At 46.0% G+C, this 26,055-nt stretch overlaps 2 protein-coding genes across 2 annotated transcripts in view; one reads left to right on the forward strand and one right to left on the reverse strand.

Annotated features, from left to right (window-relative positions):
- Positions 1–26,055, reverse strand: part of LOC140393643 (uncharacterized) — a 411,041-nt gene that overhangs the window by 172,914 nt on the left and 212,072 nt on the right. The window lies entirely within an intron of this gene.
- Positions 2,142–24,865, forward strand: LOC140393637 (acidic mammalian chitinase-like). Its single transcript, XM_072479913.1, has 10 exons — positions 2,142–2,297; positions 3,592–3,648; positions 4,088–4,238; positions 7,999–8,123; positions 13,605–13,731; positions 13,848–14,030; positions 15,218–15,334; positions 20,060–20,198; positions 22,381–22,623; positions 24,694–24,865. Exons 1-9 carry the CDS (start codon positions 2,221–2,223, stop codon positions 22,611–22,613), a joined length of 1,209 nt encoding a protein of 402 aa, XP_072336014.1. The 5' UTR covers positions 2,142–2,220; the 3' UTR covers positions 22,614–22,623; positions 24,694–24,865.

Raw genomic sequence — 26,055 nt, forward strand, 5'->3', positions numbered from 1 at the left:
TGTGTGGAGTTTTCACTTTCTCCCCGTGTCTGCGTGGGTTTCCTCAAGCCCCTGGGGGTATATAATCTATGAGGGGTATTGTGATTGTTCCTGCCTAAACAGGTCTCGGGACATCTAGGGGAGGCGCAGTGGCGTAGTGGTATTGTGGCTGGACTATAATCCAGAGATCTGGATCACGTTCTGGGGACCCGGGTTCGTGTCCCACCATGGCAGATGGTCAAATTTGAATTCAATAAAACTCTTGAATTAAAATTCTAATGATGACCATGAAACCAATGCCAATTGTCGTAAAAACCCATCTCATTCACTAATGTCGAACTCTCATCTGAACAGAGGTGTTTGACATTGGTCCTGAAATGTTTCTCTCCGAAGAGTCTGCACAGAGAAAAACAAGTAAAAACCTGATAGTTTAGACTTACAAGGAAATGTATCGAACCTTAAAAAACATCTGTTGTGATTGCCTGAGGGGTCTAAAGAGAGGGAGTCTATTCTATCACTTACCCTCCTGCTGTTGTCCCGTAAATGCTCTTTGTCAGTAACATGCATTTGTATGTTTGTGTTGTGATCCAAAATTACATAAAAATACACGTATGACGGGGAGAAATCATGTTCCATGTTAATTGTCAGATTTACCTGCTTCTGTTTTCAACCAATGGTGAAGATGATGAAATTAAATAGAGTTAGGTTATCGTGGGTGACAGCAGTATAACTGCAAGAAATTACTTTGGTTGGCATTTTTTGAAATAGCACGAGCCTGCTTAAGATTCAGCAGGTAAATTAGCAAAGGAATTCCATGCAGCCATGTTGGTGATTGCAACGTGATTTGTCCCAGAAGATTTCCTTCTCAAGGCTGCAGTCAGAAGGTTGATTGACATTTCGATATCTGTTCAATTGACTGAAATATTCCCATGAATAACCATCAACAATTTATACCTGGATAATTGTGCGATGACTTATTATGTTTTTGTCAGACCATTGGACTGCTAATATTCACATCAATTACAGCGCGCAGCATTTGAAATTTATGGAATTGTTAATATCATTCTAACATTTTCAGGTGCATTTCAAAAATGTTCTGTCTGCAGGGTTTAATCTTGTTGCCTTCTGAAACATGATTGATCTATAAGATTTTCTGTTATTTGTCATTTAAATTGTTTTGCATCAATAATTTGCGTGTTTTGGACAGGCAGAGTGACTGGGCACATGTATGGCAGATGCAGTATAATGTGGATAAGTGTGAGGTTACCCACTCGGTAGCAAAAATAGGAAGGCAGATTATTAATTTAATGAGTGTAAATTGAGAGAGGTGGATACTCAGCGAGACCTTGGTGTCCTCGTGCATCAGTCAGTCGCTGTAAGTAAGCGCGCAGGTACAGCGGGCAGTAAAGAAGGCAAATGGTATTTTGGCTTATATAGAATCATAGAATATCTACAGTGCAGAAGGAGGCCATTCGGCCCATTGGGTCTGCACTGGTCCTCTGAAAAAGCATCCTAACCCAGAGAGACATGGAGAAAATGTGCAGGCTCCACACAGTCAACCAAGGTCAGAATTGAACCTGGGTCCCTGGCATGGGAGGCAGCAGTGTCACCTGCTGCCACCTTGCCACCCCATAGCGAGAGGATTTGAGCAGAGGATTAGGGGTGTGTTATTGCAATTGTATAGGGTGTTGGTGAGGCCACACCTGGAGTATCGTGTCATTATGATTCATCTCAAACTGATTGTGGGGAAAACAATCTGACAGGACAGAGGCAGAGGAGGGGAGGGTGTTGATGATGTAGAGCCGGCTGTTATCAATTCACATGGAGATCCTGACCCCATGTCTGTCGATGATGTTACTAAAGGGCAGCAAATGGCTGAGGAAAAGAGTTTGATCAAGGATCGATTCTTAATGTTTCTATTCAATCATCATTATGAACCCTAAACCTTTCAGCACATTTTGCTGTGAATTTTAACACGTATCCTATATTCTTTATTCCAGCGGTGGTCTTGTTGGCGTGCCTGGAACTGGGTGAGTCTTGGTGCTTTTTAAGCTATTTTTAATGATATGTAATGAGTAGAAGCTCAGTCCTGATTTTCCTTTCTCCTCACTCTCAGGCTCTGCCTCCAGACTGGTTTGTTATTTTACAAGCTGGGCTCAGTACAGACCTGGCGAGGGGAAGTTCAAGATCGATGATTTGGATCCTTGCTTGTGCACACATCTGATCTACGCTTTTGCTGGGATGAAGGACAATAAAATCACCAACTTAGATGCAAATGATCTGACTCTTTACCACTCATTCAACAATCTTAAGAACAAGTAGTATTTTTCTATTAGAATTGAAAATGTACCTGCAACGCTAAATATAGAATCATAGAATCACACAGAATCACAATGGTTCAGAAGGAAGCCATTTGGTCCATTGTGTCAGTATCAGCCCTCTGAAAGGGTACCTTACCTAGGGTCAGGCCCCCACCCTTTCCCCTTAACCCAGTAACCCCACGTAATCTAACCTTTTGGATACTAATGTGCAATTGATCATGGCCAATTCTCCTTATCTGCACATCTTTGGACTGTGGGAGGAACCCGGAGCACCCGGAGGAAACCCACGCAGACACGGGGAGAAAGTGCAAACTCCACACAGACAGTCACCCGAGGCCAGAATTGAACCCGGGTCCCTGGAGTTGTGAGGCGGTCGTGCTAACCCAGTTAACGTCCTTTTTATGTTCCGTTGAACATTGAAAAATGATGCCCAATGTTATGTAAATAAAAGATGACTGACCCAGTCAGGGAGGTGATTCCTGGGTGAAATTGAGTTTTGTTGATTTGTGTCCCATTGGCAGAGATGAGTCGATGCCCAGTGGGTCTGACAATGTCTGACGCTATCATGATGTCACCGTGTTGTCCCATATTTACAGAAAATACATTTTATATTCATTCAATATTGTAAAATTCCATTTGCTAACCGATCAACTGGAGAATTTATTTTAATTAGTGTCAGCTAGATTGTACTTGCCACATGTGCGGAATATTGCCTGAATCTCAGAGAATGCTGGTGCACAGGCTGCCACATGTGTGTCATGCAAGGTGCTGTGTACACACACGTGTGTGCAGAAACACTGGGCTGTGAGGGAGTTGGAATTTCCACTCTGTTCAACAACTCGGAGTGATTGAGATACCAACAAGCACCAATCAATGAGTGTTAAATATTTTCACTAAATTGACACCACTCCCCATTATTGAAGCCCAATAGTGAGTGTTGTTAAACTCCTTGGGTATTTGAGCTTTGCTACATTTTGTTCAGAGGCAGTGGCATTGCTCCACAAGAGCTTCTATAACATTTGCCCAAGTATAATAGCAGCTGGCAACAGACGCTGCCATTAATAGCAATGTCCATATCCCCTCTTTAACCCAATGTCCCCTTCCCTGGCGCACAGCATGAGAAATGTATTTTCTGCACTAAAGTATTTCAGTTCAATTAAAGTTTAGCACCAAAATGAGGAAGCAGTAACAGATTAGGACAATAATGATTTTTAGTGGTTCCTGTTGTGTGAAAAACGCATTTGCTTGTGTTCCGTATTATAAAAGAACAATTTGTTAATTTGTTCAACAGAAATCAAAACCTTAAAACGCTCCTGTCCATTGGAGGCTGGGACTTTGGAACTCAGAAGTAAGATTAAAATGTTTTATTATAGTGTTGGGCGAAACGTGCTTTTTCCCCCCATTTCCCAGAATGTAAATCACGCTAAGGTTAAAGAGATAGATTTGGAAATGATAACCAGGTAGTTTTAGATAAATATAAAGATTGTTTGGTAATGAACATTCTGTGGCTATGTTCATCTGTCTGTAAAACATTATTCAAACATTATTTATCAGATGATATTTGACTGTAACAAATGCATCATTTTTACAAAGCCATAATTTAGGTTTATACACCCAGTGAAGATTGATCCAATGGAATATCGAGAGCAGCAACAATACATCACCATATCACAGCTGATTAGAATTGATTTCCATGTATACTTTGAAATTGTAAAAAATACAAGTGATAATTCCTGCAATCAAAATACACCAGTGCTGACCTTGTTTAACATTATCCTCTCCTCTAGGTTCTCCGCCATGGTTTCCACAAAAGAAAATCGCCAAACTTTCATAACATCTGTGATTAGCTTTCTGCGCAATTACGGGTTTGATGGTTTGGATATTGACTGGGAATACCCTAGGGCAGGAAACAAACACCTCTTCACCGTGTTAGCACAGGTAGGACCAAACATATTTAACAGGATGCTTAGTCTCGTAGCTAGAATAAAGCACCTTTCAAACCTGTTAGCCAAGTGAAATTTCCTTCCAAGATCCTCACTAAGGACACGGAACATAGGAACAGGCACAAGTCATTGAGCTCTTAGCCTGTTTCACTGTTCAATGAGATCATGGCTGATCTGAGACCTAACCAATTGTTCTTACAGAGAAAGGCAGTTTGAAAAGAACATTTCTCGGAATTTGTGGAAGGTGAAATGAAACTGTTGTGGATTCATGTTAGCTCTTAGTTGGAACAAGGTCACGTTAAGAGTATGGTCACATGACGTATTGCTGATGTCATTGACCATTTGCGCGGGCAAACGGGCAACCTATCCCAACAGCCGGTAGAGTAAACACCTTTCCAATAAAGGGCTTGCGGTTTGTAACTTTGTGGTCGGCAAGCCTATCCTTTAAAGATGCCACAAAGAAAAGTGGCGACGAGGAGATCGGAACCACGCTGACAGGCTCCTGGAGAGGAAAAAAATAATATAGAAAAATCGTTGATCCGAGCACAGACATCCGAAAAGGACGAAGAAGCTAAAAACTTTGCTACATCAAAGCTGGTGATGGAGGGGTGCCAAATAGCGGTAGAAACCATCAAAGAATCCAAAATGTAAACATAGACTTTGGAGGAAACAACATCAAAAAGAAACTCGGTATGTGCTCTGTCCAGAAAGATCTGGAACAGTGCAGGGAGCGCAGTGAGTAGCAAGTACCCTGCAACAATAGTGTAGAACTGGGGGTTCGTGCTAAAAGCCTCATGGCTCGCCTCAAAAAATGAAAATAAAATGAAAATCGCTTATTGTCACAAGTAGGCTTCAAATGAAGTTACTGTGAAAAGCCCCTAGTCGCCACATTCCGGCGCCTGTTCGGGGAGGCTGTTACGGGAAGGTCTCGCAAGCCATTAGAGTCGGTGGGTGGTTAGGGACCGGGTATGGTAGTACCCTGGCATTCCCTCTAGGACATGGACATCCTGGCACTGGGTGGCTCTGTCAGGATGCTAGAGCACTTCCAGAGTCCCTGGGTGGCAGCACCAACGTACCTGGGTGCCTGGTTTGCACTGCAGGTACGTTGGGGCCCGGGGGAAAGGGGGGGGGCGGAGGGGGGTCATGCCCATGAGAGAGGGGTTGGGGGGAGGGGATGTGAAGGGACAAAAACTGTTTGGGAGGTGCGAAGGGAGGTTCCTGAAAGCAGGGGTTTTGAAAGGTGGGAGGTGTAGAGATCAGGGCAGCCGTTCAAAATGGTGCTCAGGTCTGGCAGGTGTCAGTCCTGTTGGCGAGTTCTGCTCCCTGGTGTAGGAAAACTTTTGAAGTGTGGCCTCGATGGGGAGAAGCTCCCCAAGGCCCCAAAAGAACCATTGAATAGCGGTGTCAGTCTCAACACTGCAGCCGCTGAGAAATAGCCAACCAAACAAACCCAAAACCGCACTTGGGAATTTTTGGGGTGACTCACGCCTATCTTAGTTACTGGAAAGAAATTAAAATGAAATGAGATGAAAATTGCTTATTGTCACAAATAGGCTTGAAATGAAGTTACTGTGAAAAGCCCCTAGTCGCCACATTCCAGCGCCTGTTCGGGGAGGCTGGTACGGGAATTGAACCATGTTGCTGGCCTGCCTTGGTCTGCTTTCAAAGCCAGCGATTTAGCCCTGTGCTAAACTAGCCCCATGGCTAAGAGCATCTTCAAATTGTAGATGCTCCACTCCAGAGACTAGAAGATTACGGACTCTGAGTACAGAAGCACAAATGTGAATTCTTCAAATATTCTACTGAATACCTGGGGCACGTCATAAATGCAAAAGAACTGCACAAATCACCTTCAAAAGTAAAAACTATAACTGAGGCATCTGCACCTCAAAACATAAATCAACTTTGATCATCGTTGGGCTGATTAATCTTTAATAGAAGATTTGTCCCTAATCTCAAATCTTGACACAACTTGTTGTGTCAAAACAGGAAATGAGATTCTGTGGATCCATGCTCAAAGGTCTTCCTGCCAGCTGAGGAGGCACTTTGATCCAAAGTTACCCTTGGAACTGGCTTAAGGCTCATCACCTCATGGGGTGGGGCAATGGTTTCCCACATAATGCCCAAGGTGAAGAGAAGCCAATTGCGTTTGGATCAAGATCCTTGAACAAAGCAGAAATGAACTATCCACAGATAGAGAAGGAAGCTCTCGGCATCATTTTCCAAACGTTTTTACCAATACCTTTTCTAACGGATCATCAACCACTGATAACAATACTTGGGCTGCACACCGGAATTCCATCTGTAATAGTGAGCTCGATGCAGAGAGGGGCATTGCTGTTGTCAACACAGATATACACAATAAAATATCATCAATCAAATATCCATGGGAAAGCTGATGGACTCTCCTGATTACCTAACAAGTCGTCAATTAATAGTTCGAGTGGTAATATTTTTTATTTCAAAGAAGTTTACAACAATCCTGTAACTGCAGGACAAGTTAAGACGTATCCCAGAAATAATCCACTACTGACAGATATTATGGACATGGTGCATTGTGGCAAAACTGCAGGAGCAAAATCAGAGTAGGAGACAGATGTTACCCGAAGACCCAAACTATCCAATATGAAGACTACAGCCTCGGAGAGAATAATAGAATGACTGGGTGACAATTTTGCAAGATTTGGTTACCCTGAACAACTTGTTCGCGACTATGGGCCAGAGTTCATCTCGCAAAAATTCGCAAATTATCTAAAGGAGAATGGAATCCAACACATCCTGCAATAATGGGCTAACTTATTGACTGTTTTGTTCACTAATTGTTCATATTGTAAATTTTGATTGTTGACATTACATTGTGTTTTATTGCAGGAACCTCTAATGTAAAGGGGAAGGAAAGTGTTATGTATTCATGTTTGTTCCTAGTTCGAACAGGGTCACTTTAAGAGCCTGGTCATGTGACGTATAGATGATGTCATGGGCCTTTTGCACGGGCAAACGAGGAGTCCACCCTTTTAAAAAAATAAATTTAGAGTTGCCAATTATGCCTTTTCCAAGTACGGGGCAATTTAGTGTGGCCAATCCAGCTAACCTGCACATCTTTCGGTTGTGGGGGTGAAACCCACGCAAACACGGGGAGAATGTGCGAACTCCACACGGAGAGTGACACAGGGCCGGGATTTGAACCCGGGTCCTCAGCGCCGTGAGGCAGCAATGCTAACCACTGTGCCACGTGCCACCCCCACGAGCAGTCTACCCTAACTGCTGGAAGAATAAACACCTTTCCAACAAAACTCCTGTTTGTTTGCAACTTTATGGTCTGCCAGACTAACCTTTAAAAATAACAGAGGAATATTTAATATCAAAAGATGAATTTACAGAAGAAAATAACTTAATGGCTTCCTCATTCAGCACAGCCCTGGTTACTGTGCAATAGCAGCTATTGATCCAGGTTCCATTTAACCCTGGTCCTACCTCTGACTATATTTAAGATGTGGAGATGCCGGCGTTGGACTGGGGTGGGCCCAGTAAGAAGTCTTACAACACCAGGTTGCATTGCTCCTTCATCAGGTCATTCCAAATAAACCTGTTGGACTTTATCCTGGTGTTGGAAGACTTCTTATTATATTTTAAGAAGAATTCAACATTTATCATTGGTACATTTTGTGAAGCAGAACAACTCTTTAGTCTGTGTTTGAACCCCATTTGGGGAATATCTGTTGTTAAGAGAATTGTGATTAATTTTTAATTTCTAGGAAATGGTGGCAGCTTTTGAAGTTGAGGCGAAAAGTTCAGGACAACCCCGAATGCTGCTCTCAGCTGCTGTTGCTGCTGGAATGGGTATCGTTGAAGGGAGTTATGAGGTTGCTGAACTTGGAAAGTAAGTATCGATGTTAGTCACACAGACAGAATATAGGGCAGATGAAGAGAGAGGTTCAATTGATGTTCTCGAGTCTGAGCTCTGTTTCTTGTTTGGTTTTGGATTTAATATTTTGTTTATTGACTGGGAATGCCCCGGTTAAGCTGTATTCAGAAGCTGGGGTTTTGGATTTAATAGTTTGTTTAGTGACTGGGAATGCCCCGGTTAAGCTGTATTCAGAAGCTGGGGTTTTGGATTTAATAGTTTGTTTAGTGACTGGAAATGCCTCGGTTAAGCTGTATTCAGAAGCTGGGGTTTTGGATTTAATAGTTTGTTTAGTGACTGGGAATGCCCCGGTTAAGCTGTATTCAGAAGCTGGGGTTTTGGATTTAATATTTTGTTTATTGACTGGGAATGCCCCGGTTAAGCTGTATTTAGAAGCTGGGGTTTTGGATTTAATAGTTTGTTTAGTGACTGGGAATGCCTCGGTTAAGCTGTATTCAGAAGCTGGGGTTTTGGATTTAATAGTTTGTTTAGTGACTGGGAATGCCCCGGTTAAGCTGTATTCAGAAGCTGGGGTTTTGGATTTAATAGTTTGTTTAGTGACTGGGAATGCCCCGGTTAAGCTGTATTCAGAAGCTGGGTGATGCTGAGCAAGCTGGACAAATGCTCCTTTTTTTCAATGAAGGGTAAAATATGAAAAGCAGGGGAACAACAGGAAAACACATTTGAATTATGTGCCGCCTTTCCCAGCTACAGAGCATTCCAAAGATATTCACAGTCAATAAAGTATCTTGGAGTTCTGTCGACACAACTGCACCAACTAATAATCTCACACCAAAGCCCCAAAAACAGCAGGGAGATGACGACCAGATATTCAGAAATGTTTCTTATGGTTTTCATTGAGAGAACAATGTCACTCAGGAAACAAGGAGAACATTTTACTTTTCGAAAGAAGATATTTTTGTGTTAGAAAACAAGTGTCCATGCATTTCGAATCCCCCTCTTCAATGATCTTGTCGTCTGTCACTCCTTGACCCCAGAAGGTAGAATCTCTTCTCTCATCAGTTGGCTTGTGATGTAAAAATGACAGATTCTGTTGCATTTTGCTCTGTGGAGAATATATTTCCTACGTCCATTCTGCTCCCTGCTGCATTCCGGAGACCTGGAAGCAGTGGGGACAGTGTAATAGAGGGGCACGTGGTTGACCCCGAGTGTCAATGGTTTCCAGAATGATTCTCTTTAGGGTTGACAATGGGTGAATGAGTCTGTTTAGGAATCTAAACAAAGCTCTTGTTTGTATCAGATAAGCGTGGCCATTTCAAAGTTCGCAGCTTGGGCAGGGTTCGGCTGTTAGAACATGGAACATAGAATATAGAACATTACAGCGCAGTACAGGCCCTTTGGCCCTCGATGTTGCGCCGACCTGTGAAACCACTCTAAAGCCCATCTACACTATTCCCTTATCGTCCATATGTCTATCCAATGACCATTTGAATGCACTTAGTGTTGGCGAGTCCACAACTGTTGCAGGCAGGGCATTCCACGCCCTTACTACTCTCTGAGTAAAGAACCTACCTCTGACATCTGTCTTATATCTATCACCCCTCAATTTAAAGCTATGTCCCCTTGTGCTAGACATCACCATCCGAGGAAAAAGGCTCTCACTGTCCACCCTATCCAATCCTCTGATCATCTTGTATGCCTCAATTAAGTCACCTCTTAACCTTCTTCTCTCTAACGAATCCCTCAAATCCCTCAGCCTTTCCTCATAAGATCTTCCCTCCATACCAGGCAAAATTCTGGTAAATCTCCTCTGCACCCTTTCCAATGCGTCCACATCCTTCCTATAATGCGGCGACCAGAATTGCACGCAATACTCCAAATGCGGCCGCACCAGAGTTTTGTACAGCTGCAACATGACCTCATGGCTCCGAAACTCAATCCCTCTACCAATAAAAGCTAACACACCGTACGCCTTCTGAACAACCCTCTCAACCTGAGTGGCAACTTTCAGGGATCTAAGTACATGGACACCGAGATCTCTCTGCTCATCCACACTGCCTAGAATCTTACCATTAGCCCAGTACTCTGTCTTCCTGTTATTCCTTCCAAAATGAATCACCTCACACTTTTCTGCATTAAACTCCATTTGCCACCTCTCAGCCCAGCACTGCAGCTTATCTATGTCCCTCTGTAACTTGTAACATCCTACCGCACTGTCCACAACTCCACCGACTTTAGTGTCATCTGCAAATTTACTCACCCATCCTTCTACACCCTCCTCCAGGTCATTTATAAAAATGACAAACAGCAGTGGCCCCAAAACAGATCCTTGTGGTACACCACTAGTAACTGGACTCCAGTCTGAACATTTCCCATCAACCACCACCCTTTGTCTTCTTCCAGGTAGCCAATTTCTGATCTAAACTGCTAAATCACCCTGAATCCCATGCTTGCGTATTTTCTGCAGTAGCCTACCATGGGGAACCTTATCAAACGCTTTACTGAAATCCATATATACCACATCAACTGCTTTACCCTCATCCACCTGTTTGGTCACCTTCTCAAAGAACTCAATAAGGTTTGTGAGGCACGACCTACCCTTCACAAAACCGTGTTGACTATGTCTAATCAGATTATTCCTTTCCAGATGATTATACACCCTATCTCTTATGAACCTTTCCAAGATTTTGCCGACAACAGAAGTAAGGCTCACTGGTCTATAGTTACCGGGGTTGTCTCTACTCCCCTTCTTGAACAAGGGGACAACATTTGCTATCCTCCAGTCTTCTGGCACTATTCCTGTTGACAAAGATGACTTAAAGATCAAAGCCAAAGGCTCAGCAATCTCCTCCCTAGATTCCCAGAGAATCCTAGGATAAATCCCATCCGGCCCAGGGGACTTATCTATTTTCACCCTTTCCAGAATTGTTAACGCCTCCTCCTTATGAAACTCAAGCCCTTCTAGTCTAGTAGCCTGAATCTCAGCATTCTCCTCGACAACATTGTCTTTTTCCTGTGTGAATACTGATGAAAAATATTCATTTAGCACCTCTCCTATGTCCTCGGACTCCAAGCACAACTTCCCACTACTGTCCTTGACTGGCCCTACTCTTACCCTAATTATTCTTTTATTCCTGACATATCTATAGAAAGCTTTAGGGTTATCCTTGATCCTACCTACCAAAGACATCTCATGTCCCCTCCTGGCTCTTCTTAGCTCTCTCTTTAGGTCCTTCCTAGCTAACTTGTAATTCTCGAGCGCCCTGACTGAACCTTCATGGCTCATCTTTACATAAGCCTCCATCTTCCTCTTGACAAGTGTTTCAACTGCCTTAGTAAACCACTTGCTCGACCACTTCCTCCCTGCTTGACAGGTACATACTTATCAAGGACACGCAGTAGCTGTTCCTTGAACAAGCTCCACATTTCCATTGCGCCCATCCCCTGCAGTTTTCCTCTCCATCTGATGCATCCTAAGTCTTGCCTCATCGCATCATAATTGCCTTTCCCCCAGATATAACTCTTGCCCTGCGGTATATACCTCTCCCTTTCCATCACTAAAGTAAACGTAATCGAATTGTGGTCACTATCACTAAAGTGCTCACCTACCTCCAAATCTAACACCTGTCCTGGTTCATTACCCAGTACCAAATCCAGTACAGCCTCGCCTCTCGTTGGCCTATCTACACACTGTGTCAGGAAACCCTCCTGCACACATTGGCCAAAAACGGACCCATCTAAAGTACTCGAACTATAGCGTTTCCAGTCAATATTTGGAAAGTTAAAGTCCCCCATAACAACTACCCTGTTGCTTTTGCTCCTATCCAGAAGCATCTTTGCAATCCTTTCCTCTACATCTCTGGAACTTTTTGGAGGCCCAATGAAAACCCCTAACAGGGTGACCTCTCCTTTCCTGTTTCTAACCTCAGCCCATACTACCTCAATTGACGAGTCCTCATCAAACGTCCTTTCTGCCACCGTAATACTGTCCTTGACTAACAATGCCACCCCTCCCCCTCTTTTACCACCTTCCCTGAGCTTACTGAAATATCTAAACCCCGGCACCTGCAACAACCATTCCTGTCCCTGCTCTATCCATGTCTCCGAAATGGCCACAACATCGAAGTCCCAGGTACCAACCCATGCCGCAAGTTCACCCACCTTATTCCGGATGCCCCTGGCATTGAAGAAGACACACTTTAAACCACCTTCCTGCCTGCCGGTACACTCCTGCAACTTTAGTGTCCAGGACCTTTCATTAGTCTCCGATTTTTCAGAATAAACTGGCTTCTAAAAGAGCTTGACATGTTTGAATGCACTCGAGAAACACAGAAAGGCCTTCGCACTGGCTCACTCGTGGCCCTGAGTCAGACCATTGCGCTCTCAAGCCACAGCACATTGTATTAGTTAACACTCAGTTCCATACTGAGGGAGGGCAGCATTGCCGTCTCTCGGATGTGATGTTGAAGTGAAGTCCTGGGGCGAAATTCTCCGGAAACGGCGCGATGTCCACCGACTGGCGCCCAAAACGGCGCCAATCAGACAGGCATCGCACCGCCCCAAAGGTGCGGAATGCTCCACATCTTTGGGGGCCGAGCCCCAACATTGAGGGGCTAGGCTGACGCCGGAGGAATTTCCGCCCCGCCAGCTGGCGGAAACGGCCTTTGTTGCCCCGCCAGCTGGCGCGGAAATGACATCTCCGGGCGGCGCATGCGCGGGAGCGTCAGCGGCCGCTGACAGTTTCCCACGCATGCGCAGTGGAGGGAGTCTCTTCCACCTCCGTCATGGTGGAGACCGTGGCGGAGGCGGAAGGGAAAGTGTGCCCCCACGGCACAGGCCCGCCCGCGGATCGGTGGGCCCCGATCGTGGGCCAGGCCACCGTGGGGGCACCCCCCGGGGTCAGATCGCCTTGTGCCCTCCCCAGGACCCCGGAGCCCACCCACGTCGCCTTGTCCCGCCGGTAAGGTAGGTGATTTAAGTTACGCTGGCGGGACAGGCACTTTATTGGCGGGACTTCGGCCCATCCGGGCTGGAGAGTCGAGCGGGGGGGCCCACCAACCGGCGCGGCGCAATTCCCGCCCCCGCCGAATATCCGGTGCCGGAGACTTCGGCAACTGGCCGGGGTGGGATTCACGCCAGCCCCCGGCGATTCTCCGACCCGGCGGGGGGTCGGAGAACGTCACCCCTGATTCTTAACCAGATGAAAAAGGCACCAAGGTATTATTCAAGGAAGAGTTCTACCAGAGTTCTGCTGAACATTTTCCCACAGCCAATAGCATCAAATCAATCTCATTGGCCACTGATCTCAATGCGACACCGACAGTGAATATAATTCATCATCTGTGAACTGCTTTGGGACATACTGAGACCATAAAAGATCCTCGATAAATGCAAGGCCCTTTTGTATTTTCAATCGTTTTAATTGTCAGAGTTTGTTCGACAATTACCAGTTATTTTAGTGAAAAGGATATCTGTAACTCATCTCTTCTCACACAGATACTTGGACTTTTACAATGTGATGACCTACGATTTCTTTGGATCCGGGAATATTGTCACTGGAGAAAATAGCCCTCTTTATCCTCTTCCAAATGACAAATTATACTCCAACATCCACTTTAATGTGGTAAGTGTTCACGAAAATAGAATCGAATTATATTTATTATTTCCAATGGCTAACTGTCTTCCACATGATGTGTCAGAATGCCTTTCCAGCAGATACTTTCATGTTTTTTTCTGTAGGAATTTACAATGAATTACTGGAAAAGTCAGGGAGCTCCTGCAGAGAAACTGAATATTGGATTCGCTACATATGGCCATACCTTCAAACTGACCACATCCGAACATGGAATTGGAGCCCCATCTGGAGGTCCTGGACCAGCTGGGAAATACACCAGAGCAACTGGAACCTTGGCCTATTATGAGGTATTAAGACTGGTGCAGATCCTTTATTCCATGAAATGTTTTATTTGCAAAGACAAATTAACCAAGTATTGAGTTTTGCACCCCAACAAATCCAAACTTTACTGTGAGAAATGACCTCAATCATAGGAATGTCCTCAGGCAGATTAAGTAGCATGTTCAAACATATTTTTAAAACAAACGTTTACTGCCCTTGTCCAATTCAAGCAATAATAATAACAATATGATAATCGCTTATTGTCACAAGTATGCTTCAGTGAAGTTACTGTGAAAAGCCCCTAGTCCCCACATTCCGGCACTTGTTCGGAGAGGCCGGTACGGGAATTGAACCCAGGCTGCTGGCATTGTTCTGCATTGCAAGCCAGCTATTTAGCGCACTGTGCTAAACCAACCCCTAAAGTGATGATAGTTTCCCGAATGGCTCAGTGTTAAAACAGGCCGTGCATTCTGACATCCTTACCCAGGACACCTCTATCTGATCATCTGCCCCGTGTATGAAGGCCCCGCTGCCTCTGCCAGCTTCACAACACATGGCATCGCCCAGCTTAGCTACCAGGAGCTGAAACGTGTGACATCACACTCTGATGATCAGAGACACAATGTCACAGCCGCCATCAGCAGGAGGTGTTTGACTGTCTCACTCTGGCCATTGTTGTCAGTCTTGGGAAATACACATCGAGGTGAAGTGGAGAGTATAACATTTTACATCCTCAACCTCTCTCCCTGCAGAAACCACAGGTTTTTAGGTTCAAGTAGTAGAGGTAATCCTGAGTAGTGTGTGTGTGACTGCCTGTGCCTGATTTCCACATCGTTGGAAGGGTAAGGAAGCTTGTGTTGATGCTATTCCTCGAATCAATCTCTTTATCATGATCCTGAGTGATGTCCAGATCTTCTTTGTCTCCTGCAGTGCCTCAGATTGGAAACGTGCCACGTGGGGAATCAATGGTTATCTTGTAGTAAAGGATAATATTAACCATCATTTGCTATTTCTGAATAAGAACATTTGTTCAACAGCAATAAAGAACAGTGACCCAGTTTGAAGCTTGTAACTGAGAGAAAATGATAGTTGGATAAAAGATTAATGATACATGAATTGGAAATGCTTCTCAGTGTACATTGAGAGCATCGCAAATCGCTGATCATTTGTATCCACTGATGATTTGAATCCTAATGTCTCACTCTTCTCACAGATTTGCTTATTTTTGAAAACTGGCACTTCCGCATGGGATGCTCCACAGATGGTTCCATATACTTATAATGCCAAAACCTGGATTGGATATGACAACGTGAAAAGCTTTGCAGCCAAGGTATCTTTGCTAAACCGATGTTTGATATTTTTTATTTTTTGGTTTGGTGCAATATTTGTTTTAATATACACCTAGCCTGTTACAATCCGCATTAGAATCTTGTTGGTATATCGATCAATTGAATAACTGGCACATTACACCATTATATACACACAATTGTTGGACTTTGCGTTATGGATGAGAAACGTCTTTGCTGGGTTTTGATCACCATTTTTATTTTTGGTGCAGTCTCTTCTGCAGGAGTGCTGGGGGAAATTCATACTTGGGCGAGATTCTCCGACCCCCTGCCGGGTCGGAGAATCGCCGGGGGCTGGCGTGAATCCCGCCCCCGCCGGTTGCCGAAGTCTCCGGCACCGGAGATTCGGCGGGGGCGGGAATCGCCTTGCTAAAATGCCTGTCCCGCCGGCGTAAATTAAACCACCTACCTTACCGGCGGGACAAGGCGGCGCGGGCGGGCTCCGGGTTCTGGGGGGGGCGCGGGGCGATCTGGCCCCGGGGGATGCCCCCATGGTGGCCTGGCCCGCGATCGGGGCCCACCGATCCGCGGGCGGGCCTGTGCCGTGGGGGCACGCTTTCCCTTCCGCCTTCGCCACGGTCTCCACCATGGCGGAGGCGGAAGAGACCCCCTCCACTGCGCATGCGCGGGAATGCCGTCAGCGGCCGCTGACGCTCCCGCGCATGCGCCGCCCGGAGATGTCATTTCCGCGCCAGCTGGTGGGGCACCAAAGGTCTTTTCCGCCAGCTGGCGGGGCGGAAATTCCTCCGGCACCAACCTAGCCCCTTAAGGTTGGGGCTCGGCCCCCAAAGATGCTGAGCATTCCGCACCATTGGGGTGGCACGATGCCTGACTGATTTGCGCCTTTTTGGGCGCCAGTCGGCGGACATCACGCCGTTTCCGGAGAATTTCGCCCCTTGTGTCAACTCACCTCTTTGCAGTAAGATGGCACTGCCTTCCACACCCAAACCACTCACTGCTTGAAAAAGGTTTTGCACAAATCACTTCTGCTTTTTTACAAATTATTTTAAACCCGTGACTTCTAAAGTTTGATCATTTCATGAACGGGTCGTTTCCCCCTCTATTCTGCCCAGATCCATCATGATTTTAAGTGCCTCAATATATTGTTCTCTTTTGGAGATATTTCCCTTCAGCATTCTTTTCTCAAAGTAAAACCCTTCCAACCTCTCCTTCAGATCTGAACTTCCTCTTTCCTGGAACCATTCTTGTTAATTGTTTCAGCATCCTCGAATGCCCACACGTCCTCCCTGAGGTATGGTGTCCAGAACTGAACTCAATATTCCAATTAAAGCGGAACTAGTGATTTATGCAAGTTCAGCAGCACCTTCTTGCTCCTGTAGTCTATCCCCTATTAATAAAGCCCAGGATACTGTGTGCGTTTCTCATCTCATCCACTCTCAACCTGTCCTACCACATTCAATGATTTGAGCACATGTACACTGCTGTCCCTCTTCCCCTGCAACCTTATCAAAGATGTATCCATCAATTTCTATTGAATTCCATGGGCGGGACTCTCCGATTGCCGACGCTGAAATCCCGTTCGGCGATCGGCCGGAGAATCACTTTAACGCTGGAATCGGAGGTGGCGCCGTTTCTACGATGCTCCGCCCCCTCAAAAACCATCGGGACGGACTCACGGCGTCATAATAGATAATAAAAGTAACCTTTTATTGTCACAAGTGTGAAGTTACTGTGAAAAGCCCTTAGTCGCCACATTGCGGTGCCTGTTCGGGTAAGCTGGTACGGGAATTGAACCCGCGCTGCTGGGTTTGTTCTGCATCAACAAACCAGCTGCCTAGCCCACTGATTTAAACCAGCCCTGAGGCCTCACCTGAGGCCCTCCCCCGATGCTGCGCCCCCGATGGGCCGAGTCCCTGACGGCGTGGAGCGCGCGTCCTCACAACGTTCGGAGACCTTGCGCGGTGGCTGTGGACTGTGTCCAGCTCCGCCACAGTCGGGGGAGAGCCACCTGCTGACAGGGGGTGACATGGGCGGGGGCGACTGGTGGGGGGTGGTCCGGGGGTGGCGAGGAGGGTCACAGGGGCACAGTTTTTGGCAGGCTGGGTCTGCTCCGGCCGGCACCATTTTGCACGGCGCATGTGCAGCAAATAATCCGGCCATTCTGTGGCCGTATCCGCAGGTAAAGCCGGGGGCTTTATGCTGTATGGCTGCTGGCTCCCCACCGGACGGAGGATCGGTGCGGAGACGGCGCCGCCTGGCTGGTCGAGACGGATCCTGCGGACATAGCCGCAGAATCGGAGAATCCAGCTCCATGATTTTCCCATGAAAACAAATTACTTCACATTTCTCTGCAGTGATTCCCACCTTCCATCTGTCTGTCCATCCCCCAACTTGCCTGTGGCCTTTTGGGCCTGAAATTGTGCCCTGGACACCATTAATATATATCAGGAAACAACTAAAGTCCCAACACAGACCCGGGGAAGCATAAGTTATATTTTTTTCAATATATAAAAGGTAAGAGAGAGGCAAAAATGGACATTGGACCACTGGACAATGTAGCTCTGGAGAAGTAATAATAGGAAACAAAGAAATGGCAGAGAAACTGAATAATTACTTTGCATCAGTCTTCACGGTGGAAGACACCAGTGGGATGCCAGAGCTCCAGGAGAACCAGGGGGCAGAGGTGAGTGTAGGGACCATTACTAAGGAGAAGGTTCTGGGGAAACAGAAAGGTCTGAAGGTGGATAAATCACCTGGACCGGATGGACTACATCCCAGGGTTCTAAAAGAGATAGCTGAGGAAACTGTGGAGGCATTAGTGATGATCTTTCAGGAATCACTGGAGGCAGGAAGGGCACCAGAGGACTGGAAAGTTTAAGAAGGGAGGGAGGCAGAAGACAGGAAATTATCGGCCGCTTTGACTTTCGGTCATTGGTAAGAATTTAGAGTCTGTTATTAAAGATGAGCTCACGGAGTACTTGGAAGTGCATGGTAAAATAGGACTGAGTCAGCACGGCTTTGTCAAAGGGAGGTTGTGTCTGACAAATCTGTTAGAGTCCTTTGAGGAGGTAAGAAGGAAGTTAGACAAAGGAGAACCAGTGGACGTGATATATTTAAATTTCCAGAAGGCCTTTGGCAAGGTGCCGGATAGGAGACTGTTAAATAAGTTAAGAGCCCATGGTGTTAAGAGTAAGATCCTGGCATGGATAGAGGATTGGCTGACTGGCAGAAGGCAGAGAGTAGGGATAAAGGGGTCTTTTTCAGGATGGCAGCCGGTGACTAGTGGTGGGATTTGAATCCAGGTCCCCAGACCATTACCCTGGGTCTCTGGATAACTAGTCCAGCGACAATGCCACTACACCACTGTCTCCCCTCAGATATTATGGGGGAGGCATGTTAGCATAGTTAGCACTGCTGCTTCATAGCTCCAGGGTCCCAGGTTCGATTCCCGGCTTGGGTCACTATCTGTGTGAAGTCTGCACGTTCTCCCCGTGTCTGCGTGGGTTTCCTCCGGGTGCTCCGGTTTCCTCCCATAGTCCAAAGATGTGGAGGTTGAGTGGATTGGCCATGCTAAATTGCACTTAGGGTTCAAAAAGGGTAGGTGGGGTTACTGGGTTACACGGCTAGGGTGCAGGTGTGGCCTTAAGTAGGGAGCTCCTTCCAAAGGACGGTGCAGACTTGATGTGCCTCAGGGGTCTGTGCTGGGACCACAACTTTTCACAATATACATTAATGATCTGGAAGAAGGAACTGAAGGCACTGTTGCTAAGTTTGCAGATGATACAAAGATCTGTAGAGGGACAGGTAGTATTGAGGAAGCAAGGGGGCTGCAGAAGGACTTGGACAGGCTAGGAGAGTGGGCAAAGAAGTAGCAAATGAAATACAATGTGGAAAAGTGTGAGGTGATGCACTTTGGAAGGAGGAATTTAGGCATAGACTATTTTCTAATTGGGGAAATGCTTAGGAAATCAGAACCACAGAGACACTTGGGAGTCCTTGTTCATGATTCTCTTAAGGGTAACGTGCAGGTTCAGTCGGCAGTTAAGAAGGCAAATGCAATGTTAGCATTCATGTCAAGAGGGCTGGAATACAAGACCAGGGATGTACTTCTGAGGCTGTAAAAGGCTCTGGTCAGACCCCATTTGGAGTATTGGGAGCAGTTTTGGGCCCCGTATCTAAGGAAGGATGTACTGGCCTTGGAAAGGGTCCAGAGGAGGTTCACAAGAATGATCCCTGGAATGAAGAACTTGTCGTATGAGGAAACGTTGAGGACTCTGGGTCTGTACTCGTTGGAGTTTAGAAGGATGAGGGGGGATCTTATTGAAACTTACAGGATACTGCGAGGCCTGGATAGAGTGGACGTGGAGAGGAAAAACTAGAACCAGAGGACACCATCTCAAGACTAAAGGGATTATCCTTTAAAACAGAGATGAGGAGGAATTTCTTCAGCCAGAGGGTGGTGAATCTGTGGAACTCTTTGCCGCAGAAGGCTGTGGAGGCCAAATCACTGAGTGCCTTTAAGACAGAGAGAGATAGGTTTTTTTAATAAGGGGATCAGGGGTTATGGGGAGAATGTAGGAGAATGGGGTTGAGAAAATATCAGCCATGATTGAATGGCGGAGCAGACTCGATGGGCCTAGTGGCCTAATTCTGCTCCTATGTCTTATAGCCTTATGGTCTTATATTTGAGGTAAACGTTAATTGCAAGCAAGCGTTTTTGAATGAAAGTTGTGAACAATGTCTTTCAGGCGGAGTGGCTGACGAAGAACAACTTTGGAGGAGCTATGGTGTGGACCGTCGCCATGGATGATTTCTCTGGTTCTTTCTGCAACCAAGGGCCGTATCCTCTCATTAATGCGTTGCACACTGGACTTGGAATTTCTACAGGTAAATATCAGGATTCTTTATACTTGGAGCTGATTAATCATTTCTGTCACAAAGTCAGCATGGACAGCAATTAATATTGAATACAATATAAGTGTTATCTTATTATAATATAATATTTGGGGTATTTAAATAATATTAATTTCAATATTGTGAGAAGCACAGAAATGTGACTAATTAAATATTTCCCAGCATCCACAAGCAGCAAGTTGCTAAAACCCCCGGGTGTGACACACAGTAGAATAGTGGTCCATGTTGTTAAGCAGGGTCAGCTGGTTCCTCTGTGTCCCAGTACTGAGTTGGTTAGAGCTCATAGTCAAGAGTTTAAATTTGAAAGGGAGTCTGTATAAACAGCACTGGCCATAATGATAATACAAGAGATGATGCTACAATGGCGAGTAGTTGAGAGTGAGAATGTTTCTAGCTTCACACGTGTGTATATCTGTATATTGTTCAGTTAAATCTAATAAGCTGTTTTTTTTTAGACAATGCCAATGTCTCACCAGTCATTCCCCAACATACAAAACACACAACCCGTACGCCCACCCAACAACAGAGTTTGTTTATTTGTTCATGAGATGTGGGCGTTGCTGGCTGGGTCCCAGCATTTGTTGCCCATCCCTCAGGACATTGAAGAGTCAACCACACTGCTGTGGGTCTGGACTCAAATGCAGTCCAGACCAGGTAAGGGTGACAGATTCCCTTCCCTAATGGACATTAGTGAACCAGATGAATTTTTATGACAATTGACACTGGTTTCATGGTCCTCATTAGACATTTAATTCCAGGTTTTTGTTATTGAATTCAAATTCTACCATCTGGCCTGGTGGGATTTGAATCCAGGTCCCCAGACCATTACCCTGGGTCTCTGGATAACTAGTCCAGCGACAATGCCACTACACCACTGTCTCCCCTCAGATATTATGGCGGAGGCATGTTAGCATAGTTAGCACTGCTGCTTCATAGCTCAAGGGTCCCAGGTTCGATTCCCGGCTTGGGTCACTATCTGTGTGAAGTCTGCACGTTCTCCCCGTGTCTGCGTGGGTTTCCTCCGGGTGCTCCGGTTTCCTCCCATCGTCCAAAGATGTGGAGGTTGAGTGGATTTGCCATGCTAAATTGCACTTAGGGTTCAAAAAGGGTAGGTGGGGTTACTGGGTTACACGGCTAGGGTGCAGGTGTGGCCTTAAGTAGGGAGCTCCTTCCAAAGGACGGTGCAGACTTGATGGGCCAAATGGCCTCCTTCTGCACTGTAAATTCCATGATTCTATGATTAAAAACTTGGTCAAGTAAGAAGTAGACTCAGGGAGAAAATAAAAGACCCTGGGCTAACTAGATGCTTCTTTATGGCTCATTGGGCCTGGTCCACAGAAGCTGCTGGTTTATCAGGTTTCCTTTATCTGGAGATTGCGGTTTTTATTCCAAATTGTCCATTTCGAACCTCTGATTTGCAGCAATAAGGTCTTTTGCTGGGTTTTTGAAATGACAAATAACTCAGTTTAATGAGAGAGTTTTCAGAATAAAGACATAGGTGATGACTGTTGGCCCTGACAGTCTCTCTTTAACTGTTCAAAATCAATATCTGATCACCCAAGAGCTGAACCTCACTCTGAGGTCTCCATGTCTCCATGTGTCCTTACAAATGAAACACAGGAGCTGCTGTCAGCCCGCACCCTCTGCCAAGGAAAAGTGGCCTTTTCAAAAAAGCCTAATCTACATGAATGTCTGGCTGATGACATTATAAATCAATATTTTGCATGAGGCATCTTCATTAAAATATTAACAGGTAAGTGAAGAATCTGCATTCGCTGCTACATCCAGTCTGCATTGATAGCTAAATAATTTGAAGATGTGCTTTGCATTATTGTGTGTTTTAAAAAGATAACAGATTGTAATACAAATTTATCAAGTTCAATAATATTTTGTACGACTTGCCTTAAAATGAAACAATAATCAAATCACAATTCAAGATTTGTCTCCATCAATTAGACTCCAGACACAGTTACAAGATTTCCTCAGTCTCTCTTATTCAACTGGATTTCCAAACAGCTCCTTCCTGATACTGGAATGAATTGACGTCTACCTGAGGGGTTTTAGTGTCCCAGAGCCGTTGACTTCACAATGTTTATCTTTGTTTGCGACCGATTTTGAATCAGGCAATGAAAGAGTGAATTTTATTTCCTTCCAGGTTGTGTTCCATCTAAAACAACGCTGAAGCCAGCTGTCCCTCCGACTCAGTCCCCTGGTGGTGGTGGAGGTGGCGGTAGTGGTTTCTGTGCTGGCAAATCTAATGGTATCTACGCTGATCCAAAGGACAAGAGCAAATTTTATCAATGTGACGATGGAGTGACCTACCTGAAGAATTGTGTCTCTGGACTCGTCTTTGATCCTTCCTGTAATTGTTGCAACTGGCCTCAATGAGAAACCAGAGGTAGGCTTTGCTGGCTCAGAATCACAGAATTGTTCTGATGTAGAAGGAGGGCATTTGTCCCATCATTTCAGCACAGCTCTCGAAACGAGCATCGTGGCCTACTGCCATTCCCCTGTCTTTTCCCTCAACCCCTGCACATTGTGTCTACATTCTTTCAATGATGACACAGTGGTTAGCACTGCTGCCTGACAGTGCCAGGGACCCGGGTTCAATTCGGGTCTTGGGTGACTCTCTGTGTGTTTGTGCTTTCTACCCGTGTGTGTGTGGGTTTCCCCCGGGTGCTCCACATTCCTCCCACAGTCCAAACATGTGCAGGGTAGGTGGACTGGCCATGCTAAAGTGCCCCTTAATGTCCAATGTGCATGTTAGGTGGGGTTATGAGGTTTCGAGGAGAGGGTGGGTGAGTGGGCCGAGGTTGGGTGCTCTTTCAGAGGTTCGGTGCCGACTTGATGGGCCGAATGGCCTCCTTCTGCACTGTAGGAATTTTATCTCATACCCTCTTGAATGCCTCTATTGAATCTGCCACCAACACAATCCCAGGCAGTGCATTCCAGACCTGAGCCACTCCTTGTGTGAAAATGTTTGTTCTCAAATCACATGTGCTTCTTTTGCAAATTCTTTAACTCTGTGTGGCACCCAGAACGGTGCACAATATTCCAGCTGAAATCTAACTCGTGTCTTGTATAGTTTCAGCATAACATTCTTGGTCTTGTACTCTACATCATTATTAATAATGCCCAGAATATTATATACTTTATTTCCTGCTTTCTGCACCAGCCCTGCCACCCAGGTCCCTCTGCTCCGGCACCCCTTTAAGAATTTGACTCCTGATTTTATATTGTATTCCATGTTCTTCCTACAAAATGCATCACCTCACAATTCTCCACATTGAACATCATCTTCCACCTATCTGTCCACTCCACTAAGTTGTCTATGTCCTTCTCACAGTTTACAATGCTTCCAGGTTTTGTATCATCCACAAACTTTTAAATTGTCTCCTGCACACCAAGATCTCGATCATTAACAGAAATCAGGTAAAGCAAGGGTCCCAATACCAACTCCTCAGGAACTCCACAACAAATCTTCCTCCAGCCTGAAAATGATCCATTGACCATTACTCTCTCCTTCCTATTATTCAACCAGTTTGGTATCCACATTGCTGCTGTCTCTTTATTCTATGAACTATAACTTTTCTCACAAGTCTGTTGTGTGGCACTGTATCAAATGCCTTTTGAATGTCCATGTACATCACATCAATAGCATTACCCTCATCGACCCTTTCTGCTAACTCCTCAAAAAACTCCAGCAAGTTAGTTAAACATGGGTCGTGTTGCGTTCTATTGGATCCGTGTGAGTCGGTTAGGAAACGAGAGCCCGAAATTGGGATCCGTGCCGACCCACTCCCGCCTAGTCACGGTGAAGTTCCAATTAACACCAATTAAGGGCACTTTCTTTATCATTAACAGCCCAGACACCCTTTCTAACGGCCTCCCGAGAGCCGACCGGCTCCCCAGCGGGAGGTCAGGCAGGCACCCTTTCTAACGGCCTCCCGAGAGCTGACCGGCTCCCCAGCGGGAGGTCAGGCAGGCACCCTTTCGCACACCTATGTATAAAAGAGAAGTTAGTTAGAAGGCTGTTGAGGGGATCGGAGGAGGGGAGTAGCCATCTTCTAAATTGGGCATGTAGCCTGGGGGCACTGGATCTGCTGCCCAGTGTTCGGGGGAGTGAGGGCGGGGGCTTGGGGGGGGTGGCGTTGGGGGGCGGGGATGTGGGGAGTGGGGGTGGTGGGGTGGGGTGGGGGGGTGCGCTTGTAGGGGGGGGGGCTGCTCAGCAGGGCTGGGTGCCATCGGTGGGGGGGGGGGGGGGGGGGGGTCACTCCTGGTCTGGGAGAGGGGGTGGGGTCCAGCACTCACGGTTCCTGTAGGCCACACTCCGGATTGTATATACACATTCTACACAATTATAGCTTTTAATATCCCAATATATCAGTTGATTACATTTATGCTCCTGATGTGATATTGAAACTTACTGTTGAATAAGAGAACACTAAAATCCTCTTTCTCTTTCCAGCCGCCATCAATCTTGGTCGGGCACCAGTGAAACTGTAACTGGTTTCAGTTTAATTACTGAAGTGACTACTTTGTGGGTGAAGACCATTAATGCCCCACATCGAATTTGTCTCAACTGAAGATATACATTGTAGTTTAAACAGCAAAATAAAATTATTGATGCATTAAGAAAACGGTTTATTGTTTTTTTGTTAACGATGAAATACAACAATATCAGCCGAAGGGAATTCACTTGAATGAATTCAATTTCATTGTAACAGTTCAAGACAGAAACAGACGTTTGAAACTTTGACACAGACTCGAAGCACAGCTCCCCAATATCTACAGTCACTCCGACACCTCACACGGAAAGCATTTCTGTGTTTCGGAAGGAAAATGGAATGAAATGATAGCAATGGGGTCCATTTCCTTGTCCCGCCCGCTATGGGAATTGGCACGGGTGGGCCTGTTGAGCTGGGGTGGGTCGGTTGAGCTGGGGTGGGCCTGTTGAGCTGGGGTGGGTCTGTTGAGCTGGGGTGGGTCTGTTGAGCTGGGGTGGGTCTGTTGAGCTGGGGTGGGTCGGTTGAGCTGGGGTGGGCCTGTTGAGCTGGGGTGGGTCTGTTGAGCTGGGGTGGGTCTGTTGAGCTGGGGTGGGTCTGTTGAGCTGGGGTGGGTCTGTTGAGCTGGGGTGGGCATTTCCATTCTGGGAGATAACTGCTTTCACTTCCTCATTTTTTCAGCAGAAACAACTTAACTTATTTTGATGTGGTGAGGACCTAACATTGTGGTTAGCTTCAAAACAGGTTATGGAAATGCAGTCAAGCATAAAGGGAAATGGGAATAAATAATCCAGACACCTGGCAACCTGGAAGTTATTATCCTGCTAATTACTAAATAAATTTGAAAGTGAATCGAAGCTTCACAGATCAATGGATGAGGAGGTTTAAAGCTTTGTGATGTTTTTGGGTTTTCTATGAAGTGGCAGCTGCTGCTTTGAACACTTCTGTCTGAGGCAGCAGGAGTAAGGGGCTGGTAAGTGAGAAGGCAGCGATTTATCACTGTTTCTGGCCGGAATGTTAGTTTCCAGGCAGGGGTGATTGTTGGGGAGTAGGGGGGTGGTGTCTCTGAAATGGGGTCACTGAGATGGGAGTCTCTGATGGGGGGGGTCTCTGATGGGGGTCTCTGATGGGGGAGTCTCTGATATGGGAGTCTCCGATGGAGGGGGGTCTCTGACAGGGGTGACTCATATGGGGGGTCTCTGATATGGGGGTTTGATAGTGGCCTGATGTAACGATCTCTGTTTGGGGTGTGATGGGGTGTCTGTGGGGACTAAGGGGTTGGGGTGGGTAGGTTTTGGGATGTGGAGGGAGGAGGACCCTCCAAT

This window comes from Scyliorhinus torazame, chromosome 17 (assembly GCF_047496885.1).
Source record: "Scyliorhinus torazame isolate Kashiwa2021f chromosome 17, sScyTor2.1, whole genome shotgun sequence".
Taxonomy (NCBI): domain Eukaryota; kingdom Metazoa; phylum Chordata; class Chondrichthyes; order Carcharhiniformes; family Scyliorhinidae; genus Scyliorhinus; species Scyliorhinus torazame.

What these genes read in the sequence shown, in the direction of transcription:
- LOC140393637 (XM_072479913.1), top strand. Translation starts at nt 2,221, where the DNA reads ATGAAGGACAATAAAATCACCAACTTAGATGCAAATGATCTGACTCTT. An exon ending in TTCAACAATCTTAAGAACAA is followed by an intron (nt 2,298 to 3,591) that starts GTAGTATTTTTC and finishes TTTGTTCAACAG; the next exon opens with AAATCAAAACCTTAAAACGC. An exon ending in TGGGACTTTGGAACTCAGAA is followed by an intron (nt 3,649 to 4,087) that starts GTAAGATTAAAA and finishes CCTCTCCTCTAG; the next exon opens with GTTCTCCGCCATGGTTTCCA.